The sequence below is a fragment of the Magnolia sinica genome, chromosome 1 (assembly GCF_029962835.1).
Source record: "Magnolia sinica isolate HGM2019 chromosome 1, MsV1, whole genome shotgun sequence".
Lineage (NCBI taxonomy): Eukaryota > Viridiplantae > Streptophyta > Magnoliopsida > Magnoliales > Magnoliaceae > Magnolia > Magnolia sinica.
Window position 1 is genome coordinate 114,189,347 of NC_080573.1, and position 25,748 is coordinate 114,215,094.

General features: G+C 38.0%; 1 protein-coding gene across 1 annotated transcript in view; it reads right to left on the minus strand.

Annotated features, from left to right (window-relative positions):
• The window catches only part of LOC131254789 (uncharacterized protein At4g26485-like), an 82,125-nt gene that overhangs the window by 1,253 nt on the left and 55,124 nt on the right, over positions 1–25,748 (minus strand). The window contains exons 2-3 of the mRNA XM_058255510.1: positions 10,881–11,118; positions 8,769–8,967 (exon numbers count right to left, since the gene is read on the minus strand). Coding sequence (XP_058111493.1) covers positions 8,769–8,967; positions 10,881–11,118 — 437 coding nt within the window. The remainder of the gene's footprint in view (positions 1–8,768; positions 8,968–10,880; positions 11,119–25,748) is intronic.

Below are 25,748 nucleotides of genomic sequence, written 5' to 3' on the forward strand. Positions count from 1 at the left end.
GAGGTTGATAATCAACAATGCATAAAATATGTCGTTAACTGGATGGCTGGGATTTTCAAATCAGGGTGTGTTTTGTAATGTAGCCATCCAATGTAAGAAGCATCAACTGTATGATCCATATCTACCATACATCCAGGTCTATGATGGTTTGAGCTACAAACAGGTTGGATTCAGGTCTGATCCTCTAGCAACGTACATGGGCTAACCAGCTTCAGGTCTAGTTTTTGAGACCTGGACCTTGACCCAATCGATGAGCTACATTTCAATACCCTCTTATTCCTTCTCACCCTCTTCCCGATCTCACTGGCCCTCGTGTTTCTTCTAAAGATTGGCATATTGATGCAGGCCGAAGGCCTACCATGGGGCCAAACATGCATTGAAATTTGGGCTGTTTGTCGCTAGTTTTGGAGCCTAATGTTTGTCATCCTCAGCCTTCATTTGTATACGGTCGGGAGTGTTGAAATTTGGGCTGTTTGTTGCTAGTTTTGGAGCCTAAATGTCTGTCATCCTCAGCTTTCATTTGCATATGGTTGGGAGTGTCTTCACATATGCACCCTTTTCTCCCCTTCCCAATTGATACATTGATAAATCCTCATACCTTGAAACGGTATACGGCTGTGCAAAGATTCAAACTCCATACGCAACCACCTTTCACTGCACTTGTCTTCCCAGCATATTTTTCCCAAACCATCTACAACTTCAAATTTGATTCATGCTACAAACTCGATTTCAACGAGTGTCGTTTTCCACACCCCCCGATGATCAATGCTTCAATGACATGCGAGTGAACCATCCATTTTCCGATACTCCGTACTCATGTTCCAACTCCTCCCATAAAGAAAAATAACAAGAGAAATAGGAGGAAAACAGGAAATGGCCCATGGCCTAAGGAGAGAAGGTCGTGATCCATGAATATATGTCTACAGTCCCCCTTATGCTGAGGCATAGACATCAATCATGCCCAGCTTGCCAACAAGACACCGTCCAACTTCAACAGTAAGAGCATTTGTAAAGATATCCACATGCAGAGCAATAGATGGAACAAAAGATTGTAAAATTAATGCCAGCAGCAACCTTCTCATGAATAAAGTGATAATTAATTTCAATGTGTTTTGTCATCTCATGAAAAAAAAAAAAAAGAACTAGAAGCTATATGAATTTCTGCTTGATTATCACAATATATAGGTATAGGAATCTTTACTAAAAATTCCAATTCAACAACAAAATTTTTTAACCACAAAATTTAACATGACAATCAGCCTCATCACTAGATTGTGCAATAACTGTCTTCTTTTTAGTCTTATAGGCAACGAGATTACCATTAAATAAAAATAAAATTTTAAAATTTTTTTTTTTAAAAAAAAGTTTAAAAAAAAAAAAAGAAAAAGAAAAGAAAAGGAAAAAGAAGTAGAGTATCCTATAGTAGAGCGTTGGTCATCTAGTAAACCTACCAAGCTACATAAGAATAGCCTTCAATGTCAAAATTATTGTAATAGCTAAATAAGATGCCACGTTGTAGAGAAGACTTAATGTTGCATAAGATGTGACAAACTGCATCGAGGAGCACGCATAAACTAGCTAACCAAACTTGTTGCATGAGATAGATCTAGACAAGCAATAGTTAAATATATCAACTGACTAACCAAATACTGGTACATACAAGGATCATCAAGAAGTTCCTCATCATTAGTCCTAAGCTTCTTATTAACCTTTAACGAAGAACCATTAGGTTTGACAAGTTTACTAGTTGATGTCAATAAATCAAATGTGTATTTTTCATTGAGACAAAACGATGCCCTTCTTAGAACGAAGGACTTCAATTCCTTAAAAGCATTTTAGTGATCCCAAATCTTTGATGTAAAAAACTTTGCTAAGATAAGAGTTTCAACTCAAAAATTGCACTAGCATCATCAATTATAATAATGATATCATCTATATACACACTTACAATGATAATACCTTGTACACGCCACTTAACAAACACATGATGATCAGAGTGAATGCGAATAAATCTCCTCAGTCAAATTACCATTCAAGAAGCTACTCTTAACATCTAATTGATGCACTAACCAATTCAAATTAACAGCAAGAGAAATTATTACTCGTACCGAATTCATATTAGCAACAAAAGAAAAAGTCTTAGAATACTCCTTACCGTATGTTTGTGTAGACCCTTTCACTACAAGACAAGCTTTATATCAAGTTATACTATCATTAGAATTATACTTAGAGCATAAACCAATTGACAACCCACTAGATTCTTCCCAACCGGTAAATCAGCCATCTCCTATGTATGATTCCTCTCAAAAGTAGTCATCTCCTTCGCCATAGCTTTTTTAAGAAGTAAGAGAATTACGAGCCTTCTAAAGATTTTTAAAAACATTGGAAGAAGAACACTTAAGGGCATAAACAAAGGACTTAAGAATTGAAGACAAAATTATATGAAACAAACCGTTCAATAGGATGAGAAGTACAATGGCTTTTGGTTGCTCTGATAACAAGTAAATGCAATGATAATTTTAAATATGGATCAATATTAATAGCCAAGTTATAGGAACACTATCGATAATCAATATCATTGGCCAAAGCAGCATGCTTCGTGGTGACATGAGGAAGAACTGAAGTATGAACATTCCTTCTTTCATAGACCTTCAAGTTTGGTTTAATTGATTGTGAATCAAGGAAAAAAAAAACCTTCTTTAATATTATCAAGTTTAGAAGAAAAAGAAAAACACGGATCATACTCAAGAATATGAACAAGAAAAACTATGGAATTGTGCTTCCCTTTACCTATAAAAAATTTGGAGCATTTAATATATTTAAAAAAAAAAAAAAAAAAAACTTAACCTCCATAGAGACCACTTTTTAGTAACTGAATAAAACACTCATACCTATTTTGCGAAGGCGAAGATTTTTTTAAAAAAAAACCTACAAGTAATGACGTAATTTAACAATTTATTTCAATGAGGATCAGTATTATACACATAACAAACACACTCAATGACCCATGATGTGATTTCAAGGATCAGATAGAACGCTGAAAAATATTGAATAGAAGACTAACACAAAATAACTTTAGTAAGCAAACGATTAATCAAATAACATGCAGTAAAGACATAATCCGACGAAAAATATTTAAAAACAAACAAACTAATGAGAAGAGCACGAGTAATAAGTTTTAGGAGATGTATGTCCTTTCTTTCAACAATTCCATTTTAGTGCGGGGTATACACACAAGTCGTTTAAGAATTAATAATATCATGCTTCTAAAGATAAGACATCATAAAATGATAAAGATATCTTTGTTTTATCTATACGAAGAGTACCAATATTCGCATTAAAATTATTTTACCCCAACTATAAAACACTTTGAAAATAGAGCCAACCGCATATCTGCTTTTTACTACGTAACTCACGTCCTATGACAAACATCATCAATAAAAGAGACAAAATAATTAAATCTTGAAAATTGGACCACATACATTTTAATGAACCAAAGAAAAAATTCTACCGGACTCTCTCCATAGGTGGATATATAGACTTATGATGCTTGGCTAAAACATAAGTTTCACATTATAAATTCTCGGTATCACCAGACTCAACTGAATAAGACAACAAAGACCGTAAATATTGAACTAGAAAGATGACCAAAACCGACAATGCCAAATATACAGTTCTTCCCTTTTGACACTAAGACATTCACTAAACTGACTCGAAGAATTTGAATGAAAAATTAATCCATCATTCTCTTGTCTACCACCGGGCAGTTGTTTTGTCTTCAAATCCTAAAAGACAATGATCAGGGAAAAAAAGTCACATTACAATTTGGGGCCTTTACAATTTGACTGATGAATAACAAATTAGAAGCAATATTAAGAAGTAATAAACGGAGGACAATGAGAATGATGGTGAATTGAAAACAACACCAATTTCCCCAATAGGTGTTAGGGTACCATCTGTTATTTTCATACAACCTAAATAAGGATAGAGGTTAAATGAAGAAAACGAGCTAAATGTACTTGTCATATGATTGGTAACCCTTGAATCACATACTTAGTGACTTGACGCAAAAGTAGTATAAAAGATCATGAAAGTATTATATGTCTGAGCCAAAGACGTAGATGAATAGGCCTTATTCTAAGTGGCATCCCTTAGTAAGGCATCATGCTTACTTTTCGAGAGATGAATTATGTTGCCAGTTAATGAAATTACAAGTGAATTTGCTAATGGTACGGTGTCCCCAATGGTATCATGAGAATTTTTACCCTTTATAGCGACAAAATTATTGGCTCAGCCTGGAGGTCAACCATGAATTACCCAACAATAATCAACAGCATGTCCATATATACCACAATGAGTGTATAGACGATCCATACCACAACCTCGACCACCATCAAGACCTCCTTTTCTTGTACCTCTACCTGGGTTAATACCAACATTATCAAAATTCCCAAATCCCGTCACTAGAGTAGATTTCTTAATCGTAGTTGAGCCCATAGCTATATGACACTTCTCATCTCGTAAAAGCATAGTGTATACACTATTAAGTAAAGATAAAGTATCACAACCAAGAATTTGAGCTCAAATAGGCTTAAACTCATAATTAAAACCTGTCAACAATTCAAATATCATTTTCTTCTCAACACTTCTTTTATGTCTCTAGCTCTATAGAACAAAAATTGAAGATTATCTAGGAAAGCGGGTTCATGTTGCCACAAACCACGCATCTTAACATAATAATCAAACATTGATCTCTCTCTGTAATAAATGTAAGATCTCTTAATAAATATTGTAAATTCGGGCCATATTATTTTGACCAGCATATAACTTAGTAGCAGAACTAAATCTCACGCACAGTAGACAACCAAAAAAGTCGTTCTGTAACCTCTTGTTCCATAGAATTCAGGAGCCAGAACATAACTAACAAATTGTTCGATTTCCATTCTCCATAGGAAGAACCAGTCATTGGAGGTTCTGATATACTACCATCTATATATCCCAACTTTTCTTTTCCTCCAACAAATATTTCAACAGCTTTTGACCATTGAAGATAATTGTTGCACTTAAGTTTATAATTGGTAATCTACAACTCAGGATTCTTAGAATCAACCTCTCCATCTTGGAGGTGATGGAGGCAATGAGATCAACTATCTCAGATGTTAATGATGAAGCCATATTTAATCCCAAACAATTAAAGAGTACTACTAAATATCAAGACTTCACACCAATCAATCTTAAAAAAACTACAACCAACTATTGCTCTTGGTAGTCTAAAAAAAGAAAAGAAAAATTCAAAAAAGGCTCTAATCCTCATAGTTATGAATCAAACACCAACGAGGAAAAGAGGACCTTATAGCTAAATGTACCAAATATCAATAAATCTTGATAATCCTCATTAACAAAAACAAACCTCAAATGCCTGATTGTTGGCTGCAAAAGAATTGTTGTAGCCGAGATGAAGAGAACCTAAAAAACTATCCAAACAAAAATATCCAACAAACGCTAGCTACCACAACTAGTTTCTGGGGAAAAAAATTGTAAAAAAAAAAATGCCCAAAAAACCTGATCAAGATTCAAAATTGAATGCCCGGCAACCCTTAAACGAAAATTAAAAAACGACTGCAAGATCCCTCCTCGTACTAGGTTGCATCGATTTCAAACCAAGAGAAATATCTAAGAAGAAGAAAGAAAAGAATAGGAAAAAGAAGAATAAAAAAGAGAGAAGAGAAATGGAGATCAAGAAGGGAGGAAGAGAAGAAAACCCAGCTTTTTTGTTCTAATATTGTGTCAGAGATGCCAAAAAAGAAAAAAAGAGCCTCTAGGAGGGGGGGAAACCTCTAACTAGAGTTGGAAGTCTAGCCTCCTTATTTATATGATGAAGTGATGTCCCAAATTACACAAAACAGCCTTGGAACCAAGGACAAAAGAGGAAAAACAAAAGAAAGAAAAGAGAGGGAGAGAGAGGGAGAGAAATAAGAGAAGAATAATAAATGGCACATGGTCTAGGGAGAGAAGGCCTTCAGTCTAAAGAGAGCCCATGGTCAAAAATTATACGTGTGTACACTAGACAATCTCATCTCCGTGTTCAACAGGTCAATTTCTTTGAAAAACTTCCTAAAAGCTGTGTCTCACGGTTTCCCCCAAACCACCTTGGGCAAAAGTATAGTAAACCCAATATTATGAATATCAATGGGCACATCAGCCTAGCCTAAAACCAATACATACGGGCCTTATCAATTCCTTACGGCCCATATCAGCACGGATCGACCAAATTTTTTTTTGGCAAAAAGATCATAAAAAATAAGTCATAAAAAAGGAGAAATTTGAAACACAAGAACCTAAAGTTGCTTTTTTTTTAATAGTCTTTAATAACTATGCAACCATCTATTAGACCACTTTTTTGGAAAGAATTGTCGGTCAGCCTAACCTGCTGAAAGTTGAGTATTTGAGTCTTTGTATTTTAAATCCGGTGTTAAAATATTTGGTCATTGGCCCAACAAGTATGAACTGGGTGACACAAGGTCACTAATATAACCCAAATAAATATACTTCCAAGTAAAGTCATCAAACCAAACTTTAGCAATGAATCATAACATGTCCTCTGGCACCCAGTTCATACTTGTGGGGTTAATGACCCAATTATACCCCCAAAGGGGCAATCCTATTCCTAACACTTTGTTTTGTGTCCTATAAATAGCCAATTAAGAAAAAATAAATATACAGGAACGGGCCAAAGTCAGTGAAGAAAAGGCCAAAGTGGATGGCACAATTTTTCTTGTCTCAAAGATTTTTGAAGCGTGCGTGCGTGCATGTGTGTGTGTGTGTGATATAAGTTTCAAAAAACCCCTAAACTTAGTTATGATTGTTGTAATTTGGATTATAGTAAGGTTTGATTTTACATCGATTAAGAGTTATAAACATGTGGTTTATATTTTATACTTTAAGACAAAACAACAATATTTTATTTTGAAATTTTTTTCTACATTTTTTAACTAAATGGGTTAGGTGGGTTGGGTTAAGGTTGACCAACTTATAAATGGGTTGGGTTGGGTTGAGATTGAGATTTTCAACCCAACTAACAAATGGGTTGGGTTCAAGGTATCCTGTATCGGTATCGGTTGGCGTAACGGTGCCCTCCGATACCGATACAGATACAGGGGTGTAACGGCGATACGGGGGCGTAACCGCCCGTAACGGTGCATTTTTTTTTTTTACCAAAAAAATGAAAAAATATGGATTAAATCCGGAATATTATAAGCATTCCAAATATGCATTCATTTATAAATTGGAACATGTTTATGGTAGTGTAATGGTCTACTCTTTGGTGAGAAGTTGTATCGGACTATCTGATGAATTTATGAACCAGATAACCTGAATTTGACTAAAAAATTCATATATTTAATTTTCTAAATATATAATTTATATACTTAACAATTTGATATCATTTCTCTCAATAGTTCTTTAAAAAAATGAAATTAAATTCAGGTAGATGGCGTTGTCAATTTGGGGCTAACTTGGAGGACCAATCCATGCCCCAAATCAGCCTCAAATTCATGCAATTTATTGGCATTATCCCACTTATGAATTGGTGGACATTTATTGGATAGTGAATCATGAAAAAAATCAAAAGGCCCTATTTTAAAAAATAAGCGTCTACAAATTAACAATTGAAACTATTCAAACAATTTGATTTTGGCATTGTGAGTTAGCAACTATAGTTCATAATTTAATTGGTAAATTTTAAGTTAATACATGTCTCGTGTACAATTTTTTAAGGGCCCGAATTAGGCGGGACTCGGATTGTGAAGTGTAGCACACGAGTGTCAAAGTTTTTGGGCCCCACTGTGATGAATGTGTTATAACCACACCGTCCATCCATTTTGCCAAATAATTTTAGGGCATGAGCCCAAAAATGAGGCAGATCCAAAGCTCAGGTGGACCGCACCATAAGAAACAACAATAATTAAATGTCCACCATTAAAAAATTATTGGGGGCTACAAAAGTTTTAGATCAAGCTGACATGTGTGTTTTCCCTTCATCCACGTCAGTGTGACCCAATTAACAGGTTAGATGGAAAATAAACATTACAGCGGACCGTGTAACAAAACAGTGCAAGTGCATTGTTCAGCGTGCACCGCAGAACACAAAAAAAAATAATTTTAAGTGTGTGGTTGTTTCACAGCTACGCAGTCCATTCCGTTTTCGAGAAGAAGAAGGAGAAGAGAAGAATTCGCAGCTGCAGCAGGGCCGAGAAGAAGAAGAAGAGGAAGAAGAAGAAGAAGGAGAAGAAGAAAGAAAAAAAAAAAGGTACGTTTTTTTTTCCCCTATTTTTTTTTCTTTCTTTTTTTCCTATTTTCTTTAGGCCCGTAACAGCCATTACGGGGCCGTAACGGCCGTTTGGCCTGTAATGGCCATTACGGCCCCGTAACAGCCGTTACGGTCACAAAATGGGGGGGGGGGGTGCCCGTTTCGACCCCGTATCGCGTAACGGTGTCGGCCGTTACCGTTACGTATCGGCCGATATGGCCGTATCGTAACGGATACGGGACACCCTGGTTGGGTTTGGGTTTAGGTTGGACCCATTCTCGTTATAACCTGAACCCGGCCAAACTTGACCCATTTCCACCCCCCAAAAATGTCAAGTGGTCCACTTTTAGTTTTTAACCCCTACAGCACATGTTAGCACAAGCGTTTTTAGCAACTTCCATCGGCCATCAAACCCAATTAGAAGAAAGAAAATGGTAATAGAAAGTAAAACTCCACTTACTCGATTTGATAGTTACTGCCTTCACGATACTGAAAGCCGACGTGAGGGAAGTTGTAGACGATCCTATCGAACCTTTGAGTCCTCAAGAAGAAGTGCTCACTCATCTTTGTAGCATCAATTCCATGCAACACCAGGCATCCCAATTCTTCCAGTTCCCTCACATTTCCGATTCCATAATTATATTTATCCGCTAGAGATTCTGTGCTTTTTTTAATGTTTTTTGGATATGCATACATAACACAAGAAAATCGCAAAAAAGAAAAGAAAAATCAATTAATAATCCCAAAAGCTACATCCTCTCTTTTTATCATGCACCCCCTCTTCCTCCTTTCTTTCTTTCTTTTTTTTTTCTAACTTTTGTCTAGCAGAAGTTGCAACATATAGGAAAGTAGGAGAAGGGGGTGTATGCACATAGAAAATTTGAGAAATCAAAGAGGTTGGGAGAGAGAGACTGTGTAAGGGGTCGTTTGGATGGTGGTAAATGAGGCAAGTTGTAAATCATTTACAACTTGTGTTTGGATGCCCTAAAATGCTTGTAAATCATTTACTAGTTGTAAATGATTTACCACCTTTTCCCCCTTTTCATTTGCTAGCAAAAAGTTAGGATTTCATTTGCTAGCAAGTGATTTATGAACAAGAAGCCTCCATGGCTCTCTTTTTTTTAAAGGCTGGGAGATACGCAACTCCCTCTCTCCATTGTATCTGAGAACTCCAACGGCTCTCTCTCACTCTCCAATCTACCAATCTCTTTCCATCTCCCTCCCTCCCTCCCTCCACCAGCAGAGCAGGTCTTACTACCAGCCTTATAAAAGAGCATTTGAATTCATGGGCCCACTTCTATGGCTCACCTACTACTTAGTTTAATGTGATGATCAACCCTAAGCTTTAGTGAGATGAGCTTAACCCAATGATCCACTTTAAAATCCACTCTAATTATATGCCATTTGAAATTTTTTTTAATGGATTACTTCTCTAAACTATCTCAGGTGTGAATACACAATTATAAGATATAAACCATTTACAGACTATTCAAACACCGTGAATGATTTATTACACAACTTAAACCATTTACCACCATCCAAACGAATGCGGATTGCGCCCTACCCCGCCCGTCTCCAGTTGGGAATGGGCAGGGGCTCCGAGTGGGCACTGTGATGTATGGGTTTTATCCACACCGTTCATCCATTTTTCCATATCATTTAAGGATATATGCCCAAAAATGAGGCAGATCCAAGACACAGGTAGACCACACAATAGGGATTAAACTCTTGCCGTTGAAAACTTCTTGAAGGCCACGGAAGATTTGGATCAAGCTGATATTCGTGTTTTCATTTCATTCAGGTCTATGTAACTTTATGAATAGGTTGGATGACAAATAAACATAACGATGGGCCCTAGGAAAGTTTCAACGGTGAGCATCATTATCACATCTGTTTCCTGTGGTGTGGTCCACGTGAGCCTTGGATCTGCCTAAATTTTGGTCCTATTCCGTAAAATGCTATGGAGAAATGGATGGACGGTGTGGATAAAACTCATACATCACGGTGGCCACTCAGAGCTCCTTCCCGTTCCCAGTTGGAGACGATCGGGGGCAGGATGCAATCCGCGTTCCATCCAAACGCCCCTAATAAGAACAGGAACCCAGATTTACAGTTCCACACCCTCTTTCTCCACACATGCACCCCTTTTTTACTTTTATCTTTTTACACTGCCTAGCAAAAATAGGAAGAAAAAAAAAATAAATCGAAAATGGGTTCATTCATTACAAGAATGTAACATTACCTACCAGATAGAGATGGGAAGATGGATATGTAGAAAATGAGGTAAAGATTATTTGGCTATTTAGAAAATTGCTTTTTAAAAATAAAAATAAAAATTGTCTAATTTAAAGGAGAGAGAGAGAGAGAGAGAGAGAGAGAGAGAGAGAGAGAGAGAGAGAGAGAGATTTTAGAACGAAAAAATGGGTAATTCGGAAGAGAGAGAGAGAGAGAGAGAGAGAGAGAGAGAGAGAGAGAGAGAGAGAGAGAGAGAGAGAGAGAGATTTTAGAACGAAAAAATGGGTAATTCGGAAGAGAGAGAGAGAGGGAAATCCGACATCTATCCCGCACACACCTTGGGAATCAAGAGAAGTAGCAACCATGTTAGTAGCAGAGCGAAAAGCATGAGCTAAGGAGAGAGAGAAAGAGAAATCTCCTTCTCCAACCAACAATATCCTTTGTGTACTGCTGTAGTGTTTTATCGATCTCTCCCTTCTCTTCTCTTTCTTACTGTTCTCATTCTCTTCTTCTTCTTCTTTTTCTTCTTCTCCTTCCATCTCTCTCTCTTCTTCTTCTTCTTCTCTTCCTCCCATCTCAACACCTTCCTTCTCTCTGCTTTACCAGAAAAACACTTTCCTTTTGACTGACTGACAACACAGGGAACAAAAGCTTCTATTCTCCAGCAGCAGAGTATAACGGTCTGCACGCGTGTACTTTCAATTCGTACACGTGTGATTCATTTTGCTATATCTAGTCCATCCATATCCTGGGACCCACCCTAAGATTTTCTATTTTTTATGATTGAACGATCTTAAACTTAATTTATGATGACAGTATGCAGATCTTTCATTTTAGCCGTCGGATGTCAGATAATAATCCAGTTAGAAGACTTATTTAAGTATCATTTTTATCAGTTGATCCATCTGAAGTGGGCCAGAAATTGTTTAGACGGTTCAAATTAGATACGTGCATGTTACTTGTTTGGTTTGTCGATGCGCGTATAAAGGCATCCAACTCTGTGAGAGTATCAAAGTCTTGCTTCCTTAAAAGTTGAGAAATTTGCGACTGTACGACCCATTTATGGCCCATTTACGAGACCAAGCCCACCCTATTTTACTTTGCAAAAATAAGCCCCAGCTGTACGGATAACTTGCCAAAGGTCGAAAATCCCCCCTGCTTATTTCTTCAAGCGGATCGGTGGTGCTCGAAGACGAACGCTGACACTCCTCGAACTCCGAGCTGTACGAACGGTTCAAAAGATATCAAAGCTACATGGCCCCACAGTTACGTATTTATTATATCCACAGCGTTCATCCATATTTCGAGATCATTTGGGAGCATTATCAAAAAAAAAAAATCATATCCAAAGATCAAGATCATTTGGGAGCATTATCAAAAAAAAAATCATATCAAAGATCAACTGGACCACAGTACAAAGAGCAACCGAAAAATTGATTTTCACCATTAAAAATTTTATAGGGCCCACCATAACATTTATTTTCCATCCAATCTATAAATAAGGTCACAAAAGCCTGGATGAAGAGGGAAAAAAGATTTTATAATGATCCAAAACTTTTGTGACCCCTACAAGGGTTTCAATGATAGAAGTTCAATCCTCCACAGCCTTTTACAGTGTGGTCCACTTGATAGCTAGATTTGACTTATTTTTCGTTTCAAGCCTTAATACAATTTCATCGAATATATGAACGGTTTGGATATAACACATACCTCATAATAGGACCCACAAAAAGCGGTGGGGATTACAACAGTAAGAAATAATAATAATAATAAATAAATAGGACAGGAACTTATGGCTACGGTGTTTTCTATAGCTACGGATTATAACCGTAGCCATAGCCGTAGCCCTTGCCATTTCGATATGTCCTTTTATATGTATCGAAGGTCTTTCGATTAATCGAAAAAGGCAAACTGTCCAGCGAGTTTGCCTCAAAAATCCTGCAATTTTCGATATATATTAAAGAGTATTCGATATGTATCGAAGGTGATATGACCAATAGCTACAGATTAAAATCGTAGCCATAACTGTAGTCTGTTCCAATTTATGAAAAAAAAATTATTATTTTTTATTTTTTTACATAGATAAATTTATTCTACCTACAATTTTCTCTAATACATATTTATATAAATATGTATATATAAGCATATAAAAAAAATTCTCTCTTTTTTTCATTTATTTCTTTATTTATTTAACAAGAATATCTCCTAAACCAAAATTAGTTACTTGACGTACCCTATATGATTTTGGGGTAGGAGAAGCTACTTTAGCCAACCAACCTGGTCATTTTTCAAGATTCCATTAGATCTATGGTCGAAAATCCATTTCATTCACTTCGTGGTCAATTTCAATCAGTTCGCGGTCAATTTCATTCATTTCATTTACTTCGCGATCAATTTCATGCATTTCACGGTCAATCCCAGCGATTCCGTTTTGATTCACGGTCATTTTCATGCATTTCACGGTCAATTTCCTTCACTTCACGGTCATTTGCATGCATTTCACGGTCAATTCGCTTCAATTCATGATCATTCCCATGCATTTCACAGTCATCCCAAATTATTCCGTGTTGATTCACGGTCATTTCGAGGCACTTCACGATCAATTCCCTTCACTTCACGATCATTTGCATGCATTTCACAGTCAATTCGCTTCAATTCATGATCATTCCCATGCATTTCATGGTCATCCCAAACTATTCTGTGTTGATTCACGGTCAATTCCCTTCACTTCACGGTCATTTGCATGCATTTCACGGTCAATTCGCTTCAATTCATGATCATTCCCATGCATTTCACGATCATCCCAAACTATTCCGTGTTGATTCACGGTCATTTCGAGGCATTTCATGGTCAATTCCCTTCACTTCACGATCATTTGCATGCATTTCACGGTCAATTCGCTTCAATTCATGATCATTCCCATGCATTTCACGGTCATCCCAAACTATTCCGTGTTGATTCATGGTCATTTCGAGGCATTTCACGGTCAATTCCCTTCACTTCACGGTCATTTGCATGCATTTCACGGTCAATTCGCTTCAATTCATGATCATTCCCATGCATTTCACGGTCATCCCAAACTATTCCGTGGTCAATTTCAATAAGTTCAAGGTCAATTTCATTCATTTCATTTACTTCACGATCAATTCCATACATTTCACAGTCAATCCCGGCAATTCCACTTCACTTCACGGTCAATTCCATGTATTTCATGGTCAATTCCCTTCATTCATGGTCAACTCCATGCATTTCACGGTCAATTCCCTTCACTTCACGATCATTTACATGCATTTCATGGTCAATTCGCTTCAATTCATGATCATTCCCATGCATTTCACGGTCATCCCAAACTATTCCGTGTTGATTCATGGTCATTTCGAGGCATTTCACGGTCAATTCCCTTCACTTCACGGTCATTTGCATGCATTTCACGGTCAATTCGATGCATTTCATGATCAATTCCCTTCACTTCACGATCATTTTCATGCATGGAACGGTCAATGAAGGCGATTCCGCTTTACTTCATGGTCATTTCCATGCATTTCACGGTCAATTCCCTTCACTTCACGGTCATTTTCTTACATTCATGGTCATTCCCGGCGATTCCACTTCACTTCACAGTCATTTACATGCATTTCACAGTCAATTCTCTTCACTTCACGGACAATTCGATACATTTCACGGTCAATTCCCTTCACTTCACGGTCATTTTCTTACATTCATGGTCATTCCCGGCGATTCCACTTCACTTCACAGTCATTTACATGCATTTCACAGTCAATTCTCTTCACTTCACGATCATTTACATGCATTTCATGGTCAATTCGCTTCAATTCATGATCATTCTCATGCATTTCACGGTCATCCCAAACTATTCCGTGTTGATTTATAGTCATTTCGAGGCATTTCACAGTCAATTCCCTTCACTTCACGGTCATTTGCATGCATTTCACGGTCAATTCGCTTCAATTCATGATCATTCCCCATGCATTTCACGGTCATCCCAAACTATTCCGTGTTGATTCACGGTCATTTCGAGGCATTTCACGGTCAATTCCCTTCACTTCACGGTCATTTGCATGCATTTCACAGTCAATTCGCTTCAATTCATGATCATTCCCATGCATTTCACGGTCATTTCGAGGCATTTCACGATCAATTCCCTTCACTTCACGATCATTTGCATGCATTTCACGGTCAATTCGCTTCAATTCATGATCATTCCTATGCATTTCATGGTCATCCCAAAATATTCCGTGTTGATTCACGGTCATTTCGAGGCATTTCACGGTCAATTCCCTTCACTTCACGATCATTTGCATGCATTTCACGGTCAATTCCCTTCACTTCACGATCATTTGCATGCATTTCACAGTCAATTCGCTTCAATTCATGATCATTCCCATGCATTTCATGGTCATCCCAAAATATTCCATGTTGATTCAAGGTCATTTTGAGGCATTTCACGGTCAATTCCCTTCACTTCACGATCATTTGCATGCATTTCACGGTCAATTTGCTTCAATTCATGATCATTCTCATGCATTTCATGGTCATCCCAAACTATTCCGTGTTGATTCACGGTCATTTCGAGGCATTTCATGGTCAATTCTCTTCACTTCACGGTCATTTGCATGCATTTCACGGTCAATTCGATGCATTTCACGATCAATTCCCTTCACTTCACGGTCATTTTTGTGCATGGAACGGTCAATGAAGGCGATTCCGCTTCACTTCACGGTCATTTCCATGCATTTCACGGTCATTTCCCTTCACTTCACGGACAATTCGATGCATTTCACGGTCAATTCCCTTTACTTCACAGTCATTTTCTTGCATTCATGGTCATTCCCGGTGATTCTGCTTCACTGCACGGTCATTTCCATGCATTTCACGGTCAATTCCCTTCACTTCACGGACAATTCCATGCATTTCACGGTCAATTCCCTTCATTTCACGGTCATTTCCATGCAATGTATGGTCAATTCTGACGATTCCGCTTTACTTCACGGTCATTTCCATGCATTTCACGGTCAATTCCCTTCACTTCACGGTCATTTCCATGCATTTCACCGTCAATTCCCTTCACTTCGCGGTCATTTCCATGCATTTCACCGTCAATTCCCTCCACTTCACGGACAATTCCATGCATTTCACGGTCAATTCCCTTCACTTCATGGACAATTCCATGCATTTCACGGTCAATTCCGATAATTCCGTGCACTTCGAGTGTCCAACCTTCCCACACTTGAAAGAAATTGAAATTGTTCGTGATCGACCACCTCCTGTCATCTAATGCCTTTGTTGGTCAGATTGGGAACATTTCCTTGGCTGTGCTACCACACCGTTTGTGGTTGCCAAATATGACCCAAGTTCTTTGATCTGCTGATGATGGCCCACCTTGTCAACTTCACTTCCTGTACTAGGCAATGGTTGGGATCATTTCCCATTTGATGTATTGAATGATGCACTCTCTCGCCCATTGACATCTCTTGCACCCCCATCTGTATGTAAACCGGGCTCCTTGCTAGGCAAATGGTAGGGAACCTCCGCCACTTAGAATCCTTCACCAGAAGATGATGACGACCCTTTATCTATGAATTCATGGAGTAACATACCCTCCAGTGCATTACCATTTCCTTCTGCCCCTTCATGTAAATCAAGACCCTTGATTAGTGGATGGTGGCTTCCTTCCGCCTCAAATACTTTTCAAGATGATGATAGCGGTTCGTTCTCTATCGACCCATGGAATAACACACCCTCTAAATCACTACCATCTCCTTCTCCCCCTTCATGCAAATAGATATCCTCAATTTTAAGATGGTGGCCCACCTCCTTCACTTCAGATCCTCCACCAAATGATGAAACTGGCCCTCTCTCTATTGACTTATCAAATGACATATCCTCGCATTTGTCATCATCTCCTACCCCTTGTTCATGCAGATTAATCCTTTCGATCGGTGGATGGTGGTCCACTTCCACTTCAAATCCTTCACCTGATGATTTCTCTATTGACCGATGCAATATCACATCCTCCAGTCCATTATCATATCCTTCTTTGAGCACTTCGATCAATAGAGATTCTTTACTAGATGATGATGGACAGTCATTCTCAATTGACCCATACAACAACATACCCTCGATTCCATCACCATCTCCTCCCCCTTCTTCATTTAAATCGAGCTTTTCGATCAGCGAATGGTGGCCCACCTCCTTCACTTAAAACCCTTTCCCAGTCAATGAGATTCTGGTTGCAGTAAAAATGTCTATAACTGGACCAGGAGTCAAGATCATCGTAGACAAGACATCTGCAGAAAGAACCGATGGAATTGTCATCTAGAATTCAAGAGCATGGTGAAAATTATAGATCACTGCATAAATGAACTACAAATAAAGACTATAAAACTGATACAGAGAAAAGTCATTTCCATATTCATTGACAAACCACCTTGGGTGGTGCCGAAATTAGAGTGAAACCACTAGGCAGACACAGTTCCACTTTTTGACTGACGGCATAGAGAATCCTTAACATGAATGGGGTAAGATCAGACCTGTTGGTGCCTGGGATAGACGTTTGTGCACAAAATTACGTGAAGAATGCAGAATTGTGCAGACATGTGAGTGGTATTTCGATATATCGAAAGAGGGCAATGGTCGGGCAAAGGTTTTATAGCTTTTCAAATCTTTTACAATCGAGTCTACTTCGATATATATATCGACAAGTTCTTTGATATATCAAATATTAATCGATAATATCGAAAAATTGCTTTCAATGAGCATTCATCTCTAGACAGTTTTTGGTGTTATTCGATATATCGTAAAATTATGGCCCGCGTAAATGGAAAGCTCAAATCGAAGTTTAATTGATATATCGAAGATTCGATAAATCGACGGAGTGTCGACATTATCAATAATTCGTTTCAAAAGAGCAGTGTGTCTCTGGACAAATGAGGAACATTTTCGATATATCGTAATTTAGTCGATATATCGAACTCTTATCGATATTATCGATAATTCCTTTTAGAAACACATTTTGTCTCTGGACATATTCTAACCATTTTCGATAAATCGAAATATACTCGATATATCGACACATGATATCGATTGATAGGCGATGTATCGAACCATTGTAACGGCAACTTAGTTAAATATCATCGACTAGAGTTCGATGTTATCGACAACTTAAGCTCGATGTCATCGATTAGACTTCGATAGCATCGAAGCGTACTTTTATTTTTTCCTTACAAAAATTCAGTGAAATTTGTTTTTATAATCGAGTGTCTTTCGATTGATATCGAAATTTTCTCAGTCGATTGATCGAAACTATATCGATATAATCGAAAAATTGTTTTAAAACATCATTTTGTCTCTGGACAGTTTTGGACTAATTTCGATATATCGTCTGACATTCGATATATTGAAATGCGGCAACTGTCGACATATCAAGATGACTGAACAAAACATGGTTTTTGGGAAAGGAAATGCTTAGCTGAGACTAGAATTCCGTGAAGTGAAGGGGCATGACCGTGAAATGCATGGAAATGACTGTGAAGTGAAGGCGATTGGACTGTGAAATGCGCCGAAATGACCGTGAAGTGAAGGGGCATGACCGTGAAATGCGCCGAAAGGACCGTGGATCAACACGGAATATGCGAGAATGACCGTGATATGCATGGAAATGACCATAAAGTGAAGCGATTGGACCGCGAAATGTTCGGAAATAAATGATACGAACTCGTTTTGTACTTTATTATTCATTGTATGAATGATACGAACTCATTTTGGATATAATTGTACTGGTTTTGTCTAACAAAGCATGGTCTTGGTCCATATAAAGTGAAAAGTGGAAACCCTTCATATATGGTTATTATTATTATTTAATTTTCTAAATTTTTCCTAATTCTCTTGTATTTCACAAAGTTTTTCGCATTTTGTATCGATATCGACGATCTCGATACAGTGTGTTTACAGTGAAAAGCAGTGGCTGATATCTTGCAATATTATGGGTTAGGAGAAGTATGAAAAAAAGTGCGGTCGTTAGTGAATCAAAGGTAATTTCACTGACGGTGAAAGTAAACCTTCGAGGTTCAATGCAAAAAATATAAAAGAAAAAGGTTCCACACAACTCCATGTGTAAGAAATGCCATTCCTAGGTCCACCTTTTATGATACATCGCTACAAAAGGTCTCCTCAAATAATTTCGAACCATCAACGTAACCATATTTCTGCTCCATTTGAATAGCCCACATTTGGATTGCTCAAGTTACCTGTTTGGTCTTCTCTCTAAAATTTGGTGTATGGCGGGTGACTTCAAGCCATGTTATGTTTGCAGAAGTTGTACATTCAGTTGCAGGTTTTGCAGAATTAGCTCTTGGTAATGCAGATTTTGCAAACCAGCACAAAACTAAACCATTAGGATAAAAATATACATGGTGGCCAGAATTAGCAAGTCAAGAACCTGAATGCAAAAAAGAAAAAAAAAACCCCGTTACTCCACCATCTACTTTAATCCAATCAAAATCAGCTGGGATAAGCTCACGGGCTTACTGCAACTCAAAAAACCTCGCTGTATGTAGAGAATAAAATCATAGCTAATAGTTTTAAACAAATGATTGTGACTGATATTCCATTTCCATTTAAAGAGAAACAGTAAAACTACAACTTCAAATTCCTCAATTGTGTTGAGCTTTTGTTCTGCATCTGAAACCAATCAATTGACATGATCGACATGAGCCCAACCTTGTCCATTCCAACAAGTAATCTGAATTTCAAATGAAACTTTACATTAACAGCCAAAAGGGCATCTCATTGCTCGTGCACTCCAAATACTATTGCTAGTCGGGTTAAGGTTGTGAATATTATTAATTGTTACCATAGTCATCTCCATTAAGCTCTTGCATAAAGCCCATACCACTATCAGAAGCAAGTGTTATGTTAATACCATTGCAAGAGAGGACTTTGTTTATGAAAATCCTCCTGGTCCTTTCTTACTGCATGGATCACGTAATGGATATGGAAGCATCTTTCATATAGATTTCTTCTAAAAGAAAAGCAATCCCTAACCATCCATAAGTAAGGTCTTTCAATGATTCATTGCATTAGCAACAAGGGTGAGAGGATAATTATGTGCATGAGAGAGCTATTACTACAAACTGAAACCATACAACCATACAACAAGGGTGAGAGGATAATTACCTTTCTTACCGCATGAAGTGAAGGGGCATGACCGTGAAATGCGCCGAAATGACCGTGAATCAACACGGAATAGGCGGGAATGACCGTGGTATGCATGGAAATGACCGTGAAGTGAAGCGATTTGACCGTGAAATGCGCGAAAATGACCGTGAAGAGAAGGGGTGACCGTGAAATGCACCGCAATGACCGTGAATTAACATGGAATATGCGGGAATGACCGTGATATGCATGGAAATGACCATGAAGTGAAGCGATTGGACCGTGAAATGCGAAAATGACCGTGAAGTGAAGGGGCATGACCATGAAATGCCTCGAAATGACCGTGAATCAACACGAAATAGTTTGGGATGACCGTGAAGTGAAGGGAATTGATCGTGAAATGCATCGAATTGACCGTGAAATGCATGCAAACGACCGTGAAGTGAAGGGAATTGACCATGAAATGCCTCGAAATGACCGTGAATCAACACGGAATAGTTTGGGATGACCGTGAAATGCATGGGAATGATCATGAATTGAAGCGAATTGACCATGAAATGCATGCAAATGATCATGAAGTGAAGGGAATTGACCGTGAAATGCCTCGAAATGACTGTGAATCAACACAAAATATTTTGGGATGACCGTGAAATGCATGAGAATGATCATGAATTGAAGCGAATTGACCATGAAATGCATGCAAATGACCGTGAAGTGAAGGGAATTGACCGTGAAATGCCTCGAAATGACCGTGAATCAACACGGAATAGTTTGGGATGACCGTGAAATGCATGGGAATGATAATGAATTGAAGCGAATTGACCGTGAAATGCATGCAAATGACCGTGAAGTGAAGGGAATTGACCATAAAATGGCTCGAAATGACCGTGAATCAACACAGAATAGTTTGGGATGACTGTGAAATGCATGGGAATGATCATGAATTAAAGCGAATTGACCGTGAAATGCATGCAAATGATCGTGAAGTGAAGGGAATTGACCATGAAATGCCTTGAAATGACCGTGAATCAACACGGAATAGTTTGGGATGACCGTGAAATGCATGAGAATGATCATGATTGAAACGAATTGACCGTGAAATGCATGCAAATGACCGTGAAGTGAAAGGAATTGATCGTGAAATGCCTCGAAATGACCGTGAATAAACACAGAATAGTTTGGGATGACCGTGAAATGCATGAGAATGATCATGAATTGAAGCGAATTGACCGTGAAATGCATGCAAATGACCGTGAAGTGAAGGGAATTGACCGTGAAATGCCTCGAAATGACCGTGAATCAACACGGAATAGTTTGGGATGACCATGAAATGCATGGGAATGATCATGAATTGAAGCGAATTGTCCGTGAAATGCATGGAAATGACCGTGAATCAAAACAGAATCGCTAGGATTGACCGTGAAATGCATGAAATTGATCGCGAAGTAAATAAAATGAATGAAATTATCTGCAAAGTGATTGAAATTGACCGTGAAGTGAATGAAATGGATTTTCGACCATAAATCTAATGGAATCTTGGAAAATAACTAGGTTGGTTGGCTAAAGTAGCTTCTCCTACCCCAAAATCATATAGGGTACGTCAAGTAACTAATTTTGGTTTAGGAGATATTCTTGTTAAATGAATAAAGAAATAAATGAAAAAAAGAGAGAAATTTTTTTATATGCTTATATATACATATTTATATAAATATGTATTAGAGAAAATTGTAGGTATAATAAATTTATTTATGTAAAAAAATAAAAAATAAAAAATAAAAAAAATATATAAATTTTTTTCATAAACTGGCATAGAGTACAGTTATAGCTACGGTTATAATCCGTAGCTATTGGTCATATCACCTTTGATATGTATCGAAAATTGCAGGACTTTTGAGGCAAACTTGCTGGACAGTTCTGGACCTTTTTCGATTAATCGAAAGACCTTTGATACATATAAAAGGACATATCGAAACGGCAAGGGCTACGGCTATGGCTACGGTTATAATCCATAGCTATAGAAAACACCATAGCCATAAGTTCCTCACCTATTTATTTCTTATTATTTTATTATTTACTGTTGTAATCCCCACCACTTTTTGTGGGTCCTATCATGAGGTATGTGTTATATCCAAACCGTCCATATATTCGACGAACTCGTATTAAGGCTTGAGACGAAAAATAAGACAGATCTAGCTATCAAGTGGACCACACTGTAAAAGGCTGTGGAGGATTAAACGTCTACCATTGAAACCCTTTTATGGGTCACAGAAGTTTTGGATCATTATGAAAATTTTTTCCCCTCTTCATCCAGGCTTTTGTGACCTTATGAATAGATTGGATGGAAAATAAATGTTATGGTGGGCCCTACAAAATTTTTAATGGTGAAAATCAATTTTCCCGTTGCTCTTTGTGGTGTGGTCCAGTTGATCTTTGGATATGATTTTTTTTATAATGCTCCCAAGTGATCTCGAAATATGGATGTACGTTGTGAATATAATAAATACGTAACTGTGGGGCTCATGTAACTTTGATATCTTTTGAACCGTTCGTACAACTCGGAGTTCGAGGAGTGTCAGCGCTCGTCTTCGAGCACCACCGATCCGCTTGAAGGAACGAGCAGGGGTATTTTCGAACTTTGGCAAGCCATCCGTACAGCTGGGGCTTATTTTTGCAAAGTAAAATAGGGTGGGCTTGTTCTCGTAAATGGGCCATAAATGGGTCGTACAGTCGCAAATATCTCTTAAAAGTTTGATACTCGGGAAGACGGTGATGGTTCATACACATGCACTTATTAATTGTAGACGTGGCATATATGTGACTCTAGTTGAACTGTCCAAATCGTGGGTCCCTGCATAGATGGGTAATTAAGCAAATATTAATGGTAGTTAATGTTTTAATTGGGGCGATTGGTGTACATCCAACCACCGTGCATTGATCAGTTTGTTAGATTCTCTGAAAGAGTATGATCTATCTACAGCAGGTCACACGTCTTGGGACGGTTGATTTTGAATCACGGACATACGTTGCTTAGTGCATGAGTACGGATTTCATGTTCCCGAAACATATCAAACAACTAGGACTAGGATTCGGTAGCGACCCCTCAAGTACCGAGCTCGGTATTCGGAACGTTCGCGGATTGGCTACTGACACCGCCAGTAGCGAGGTGGCTACGGGATACTGCCCTATGAGCCCCACCATTATGCATATGTTTTATCCGTACAGTTCCTTTATTTTTAAATATCATTTTTGAGGATTATATTAAAAATGAGTTTGAACCACACACATGAAAAACATAATGACGATTGAATGCCCACCATTAAAAAATATCTAGTGCCCACCTTAATGTTTATTTTCCTTACACTCTATTGATTAGGTAACAAAGGCATCGATAAATGGAAAACACAAATATCAGCTTCATTCAAAAGTTTTGTAGCCTAATGAAGTTTTTACTGGTGGGCTAATTGATCTGAAAGAATAGATAAACGGTATGGATAAAACACATACACTATGGGCCACATAGCACTATCCAGTGGCTACTGGCTACTGACAGTGTCAGTAGGCAATCCGTCTGCGGGAAATTCACGCCATTTCCAAAGAGATATTGACCACTTTGGAAGTGCAGACGAGCTTCTACCGACTGCCTTCTTTTCGGAAGCGGATTGGCTGGTGTGTGAATCGCTCCTTTAAGTCTATGTTGTACGAACGGTTCAAAAGAGTTTAAAGTTACATCGCCCCACTGTTGCGTATTTATTATATCCACAACGTTCATCCATATTTTCAGATCATTTCGAAGCATTAAAAAAATAAAAATAATAAAAAACATATCTAAGGATCAACAAGACCACACTACAAATAGCTGATTTTCACCGTTAAAAATTTCATAAGGCCTATCATAGCGTTTATTTTCCATCTAATCTATTTATAGGGTCACAAAGACCTGGATGAAGAGGAAAAACAAATTTCATATTGATCCGAAACTTCTCTAACCCCTAAAAGGGTTTCGATTGTAGACGTTCACTCCCCCACTACTTTGCTTTTTTACAGTGTGGTCCACTTGATAGTTAGATCTATCTTATTTTTCGCCTCAAGCTGTAATACGAGCTTACCAAATGGATGGACGGTTTGGATATAACACATACCTCGTCATGAGACTCACATAACTTGCACTAGCCAATCTAGCGGGGTAAACTAGAAATTGAGCGGGGCAAACTGAAAATTGAATGGGGTAAACTGAAAATTGAGCGGGGTAAACTAAATATTAAGCGAGGCAAACTGGAAATTGAGCGGGAAAAACTAGAAATTAAGCGGGGCAAACTGTAATTTGTAAAATAATGTTTGGTGGACCATGAAATTGTAATCAACGGACCAAATTCACAACAGATATCATTCACTTGTACACATATATAAGTTGAGCGGGGTAAACTACAAATTAATCAGGGCAAATTGAAAATTGAGTGGGGCAAATTAAAATTTGAGCGAGGCAAACTACAAATTGAGCAGGGCATATTGAAAATTGAGCGGGGAAAACTGAAAATTAAGCGGGGCAAACTGAAAATTGATCGGGGCAAACTAAATGGTGTATATGGATGAACAACATAGATAAATGCATGCATCAATGTGGGGCCTACATGTGTAATGGATTTTAAAATCCACGGAAATCCTGCATGGACCAAATGCATGCATCAGTTTGCCCCGCTCAATTTTTAATTTGCCACACTCAATTTATAGTTTACCCCGCTTAATTTCTAGTTTACCCCACTCAAATTTCGGTTTGCCCTGCTCAATTTCTAGTTTGCCCCGCTCAATATTCAGTTTGCCTTGCTCAATTTCTAGTTTGGTCCGCTCAATTTCTAGTTCGCCCTGCTCAAATTTCAGTTTGCCTCGCTCAATTTCTAGTTTGCCCCACTCAATTTTCAGTTTGCCCTGCTCAATTTCTATTTTTTCCTGCTCAATTTCTAATTTGCCCCACTCAATATTCAGTTTGCCTCGCTCAATTTTCAGTTTGCCCTGCTCGATTTCTAGTTTGCCCCGCTCAACTTATATATGTGTACAAGTGAACAACATCCGTTGTGAATTTGGTCCGTTGATTACAATTTCATGGTCCAACAAACATGATTTTACAAAATCCAGTTTGCCCAGCTCAATTTATAGTTTGCCCCGCTCAATTTCCAGTTTGTCCTGCTCAATTTTCAGTTTACCTCTCTCATTTTCTAGTTTGCCCCGCTGGATTGGCTGGTGCAAGTTCTGTGGGTCTTATCATGAGGTATGTGTTATATCCAAAATGTCCATCCATTTGGTGAGCTCGTATTAAAGCTTGAGACGAAAAATAAGACAGATCTAACTATCAAGTGGACCACACTGTAAAAAGCAAAGCAGTGGCGGAGCGAATGTCTACCATTGAAACCCTTTTAGGGGTCAGAGAAGTTTTGAATCAATGTGAAATTTGTTTTTCCTCTTCATCTCGGTCTTTATGACCTTATGAATAGATTGGATGGAAACTAAACGTTGTGGTAGGCTCTACGAAATTTTTAACCATGAAAATCAATTTCCCCGCTACTATTTGTGGTGTGGTCCAGTTGATCTTTGGATATGATTTTTTTTATTCTTTTTATAATGCTATGAAATGATCTAGAAATATGGATGATTGTTGTGGATATAATAAATACATAATTGTGGGGCAATGTAACTTTGATCTCTTTTGAATCGCTTGTACAACTGGAGTTCAAGAAGCGTCAGCGCTGGGCGCGGATGGGCTACTGACAGGTTGAGTAGCGAGATTGCTACTGAAGTGATGTCACTAAGTTCTGTGGGCCCCACCATGATGTATGTTTTGTATCCACGCCGTCCATCCATTTAGAGAGATCATTTTAGTGTAATATCCAAAGAATAAGTCACATCCAAAGCTCCAGTGGACCCCACCAAAGAAAACAGTGGGGAGAGTGATGCCACCGTTAAAAACTTATAAAGGCTACAAAAGTTCTCACAAAAGCTGATATTTGTGTTTTCCCTTATTTAATGTCTTTGCTAACTT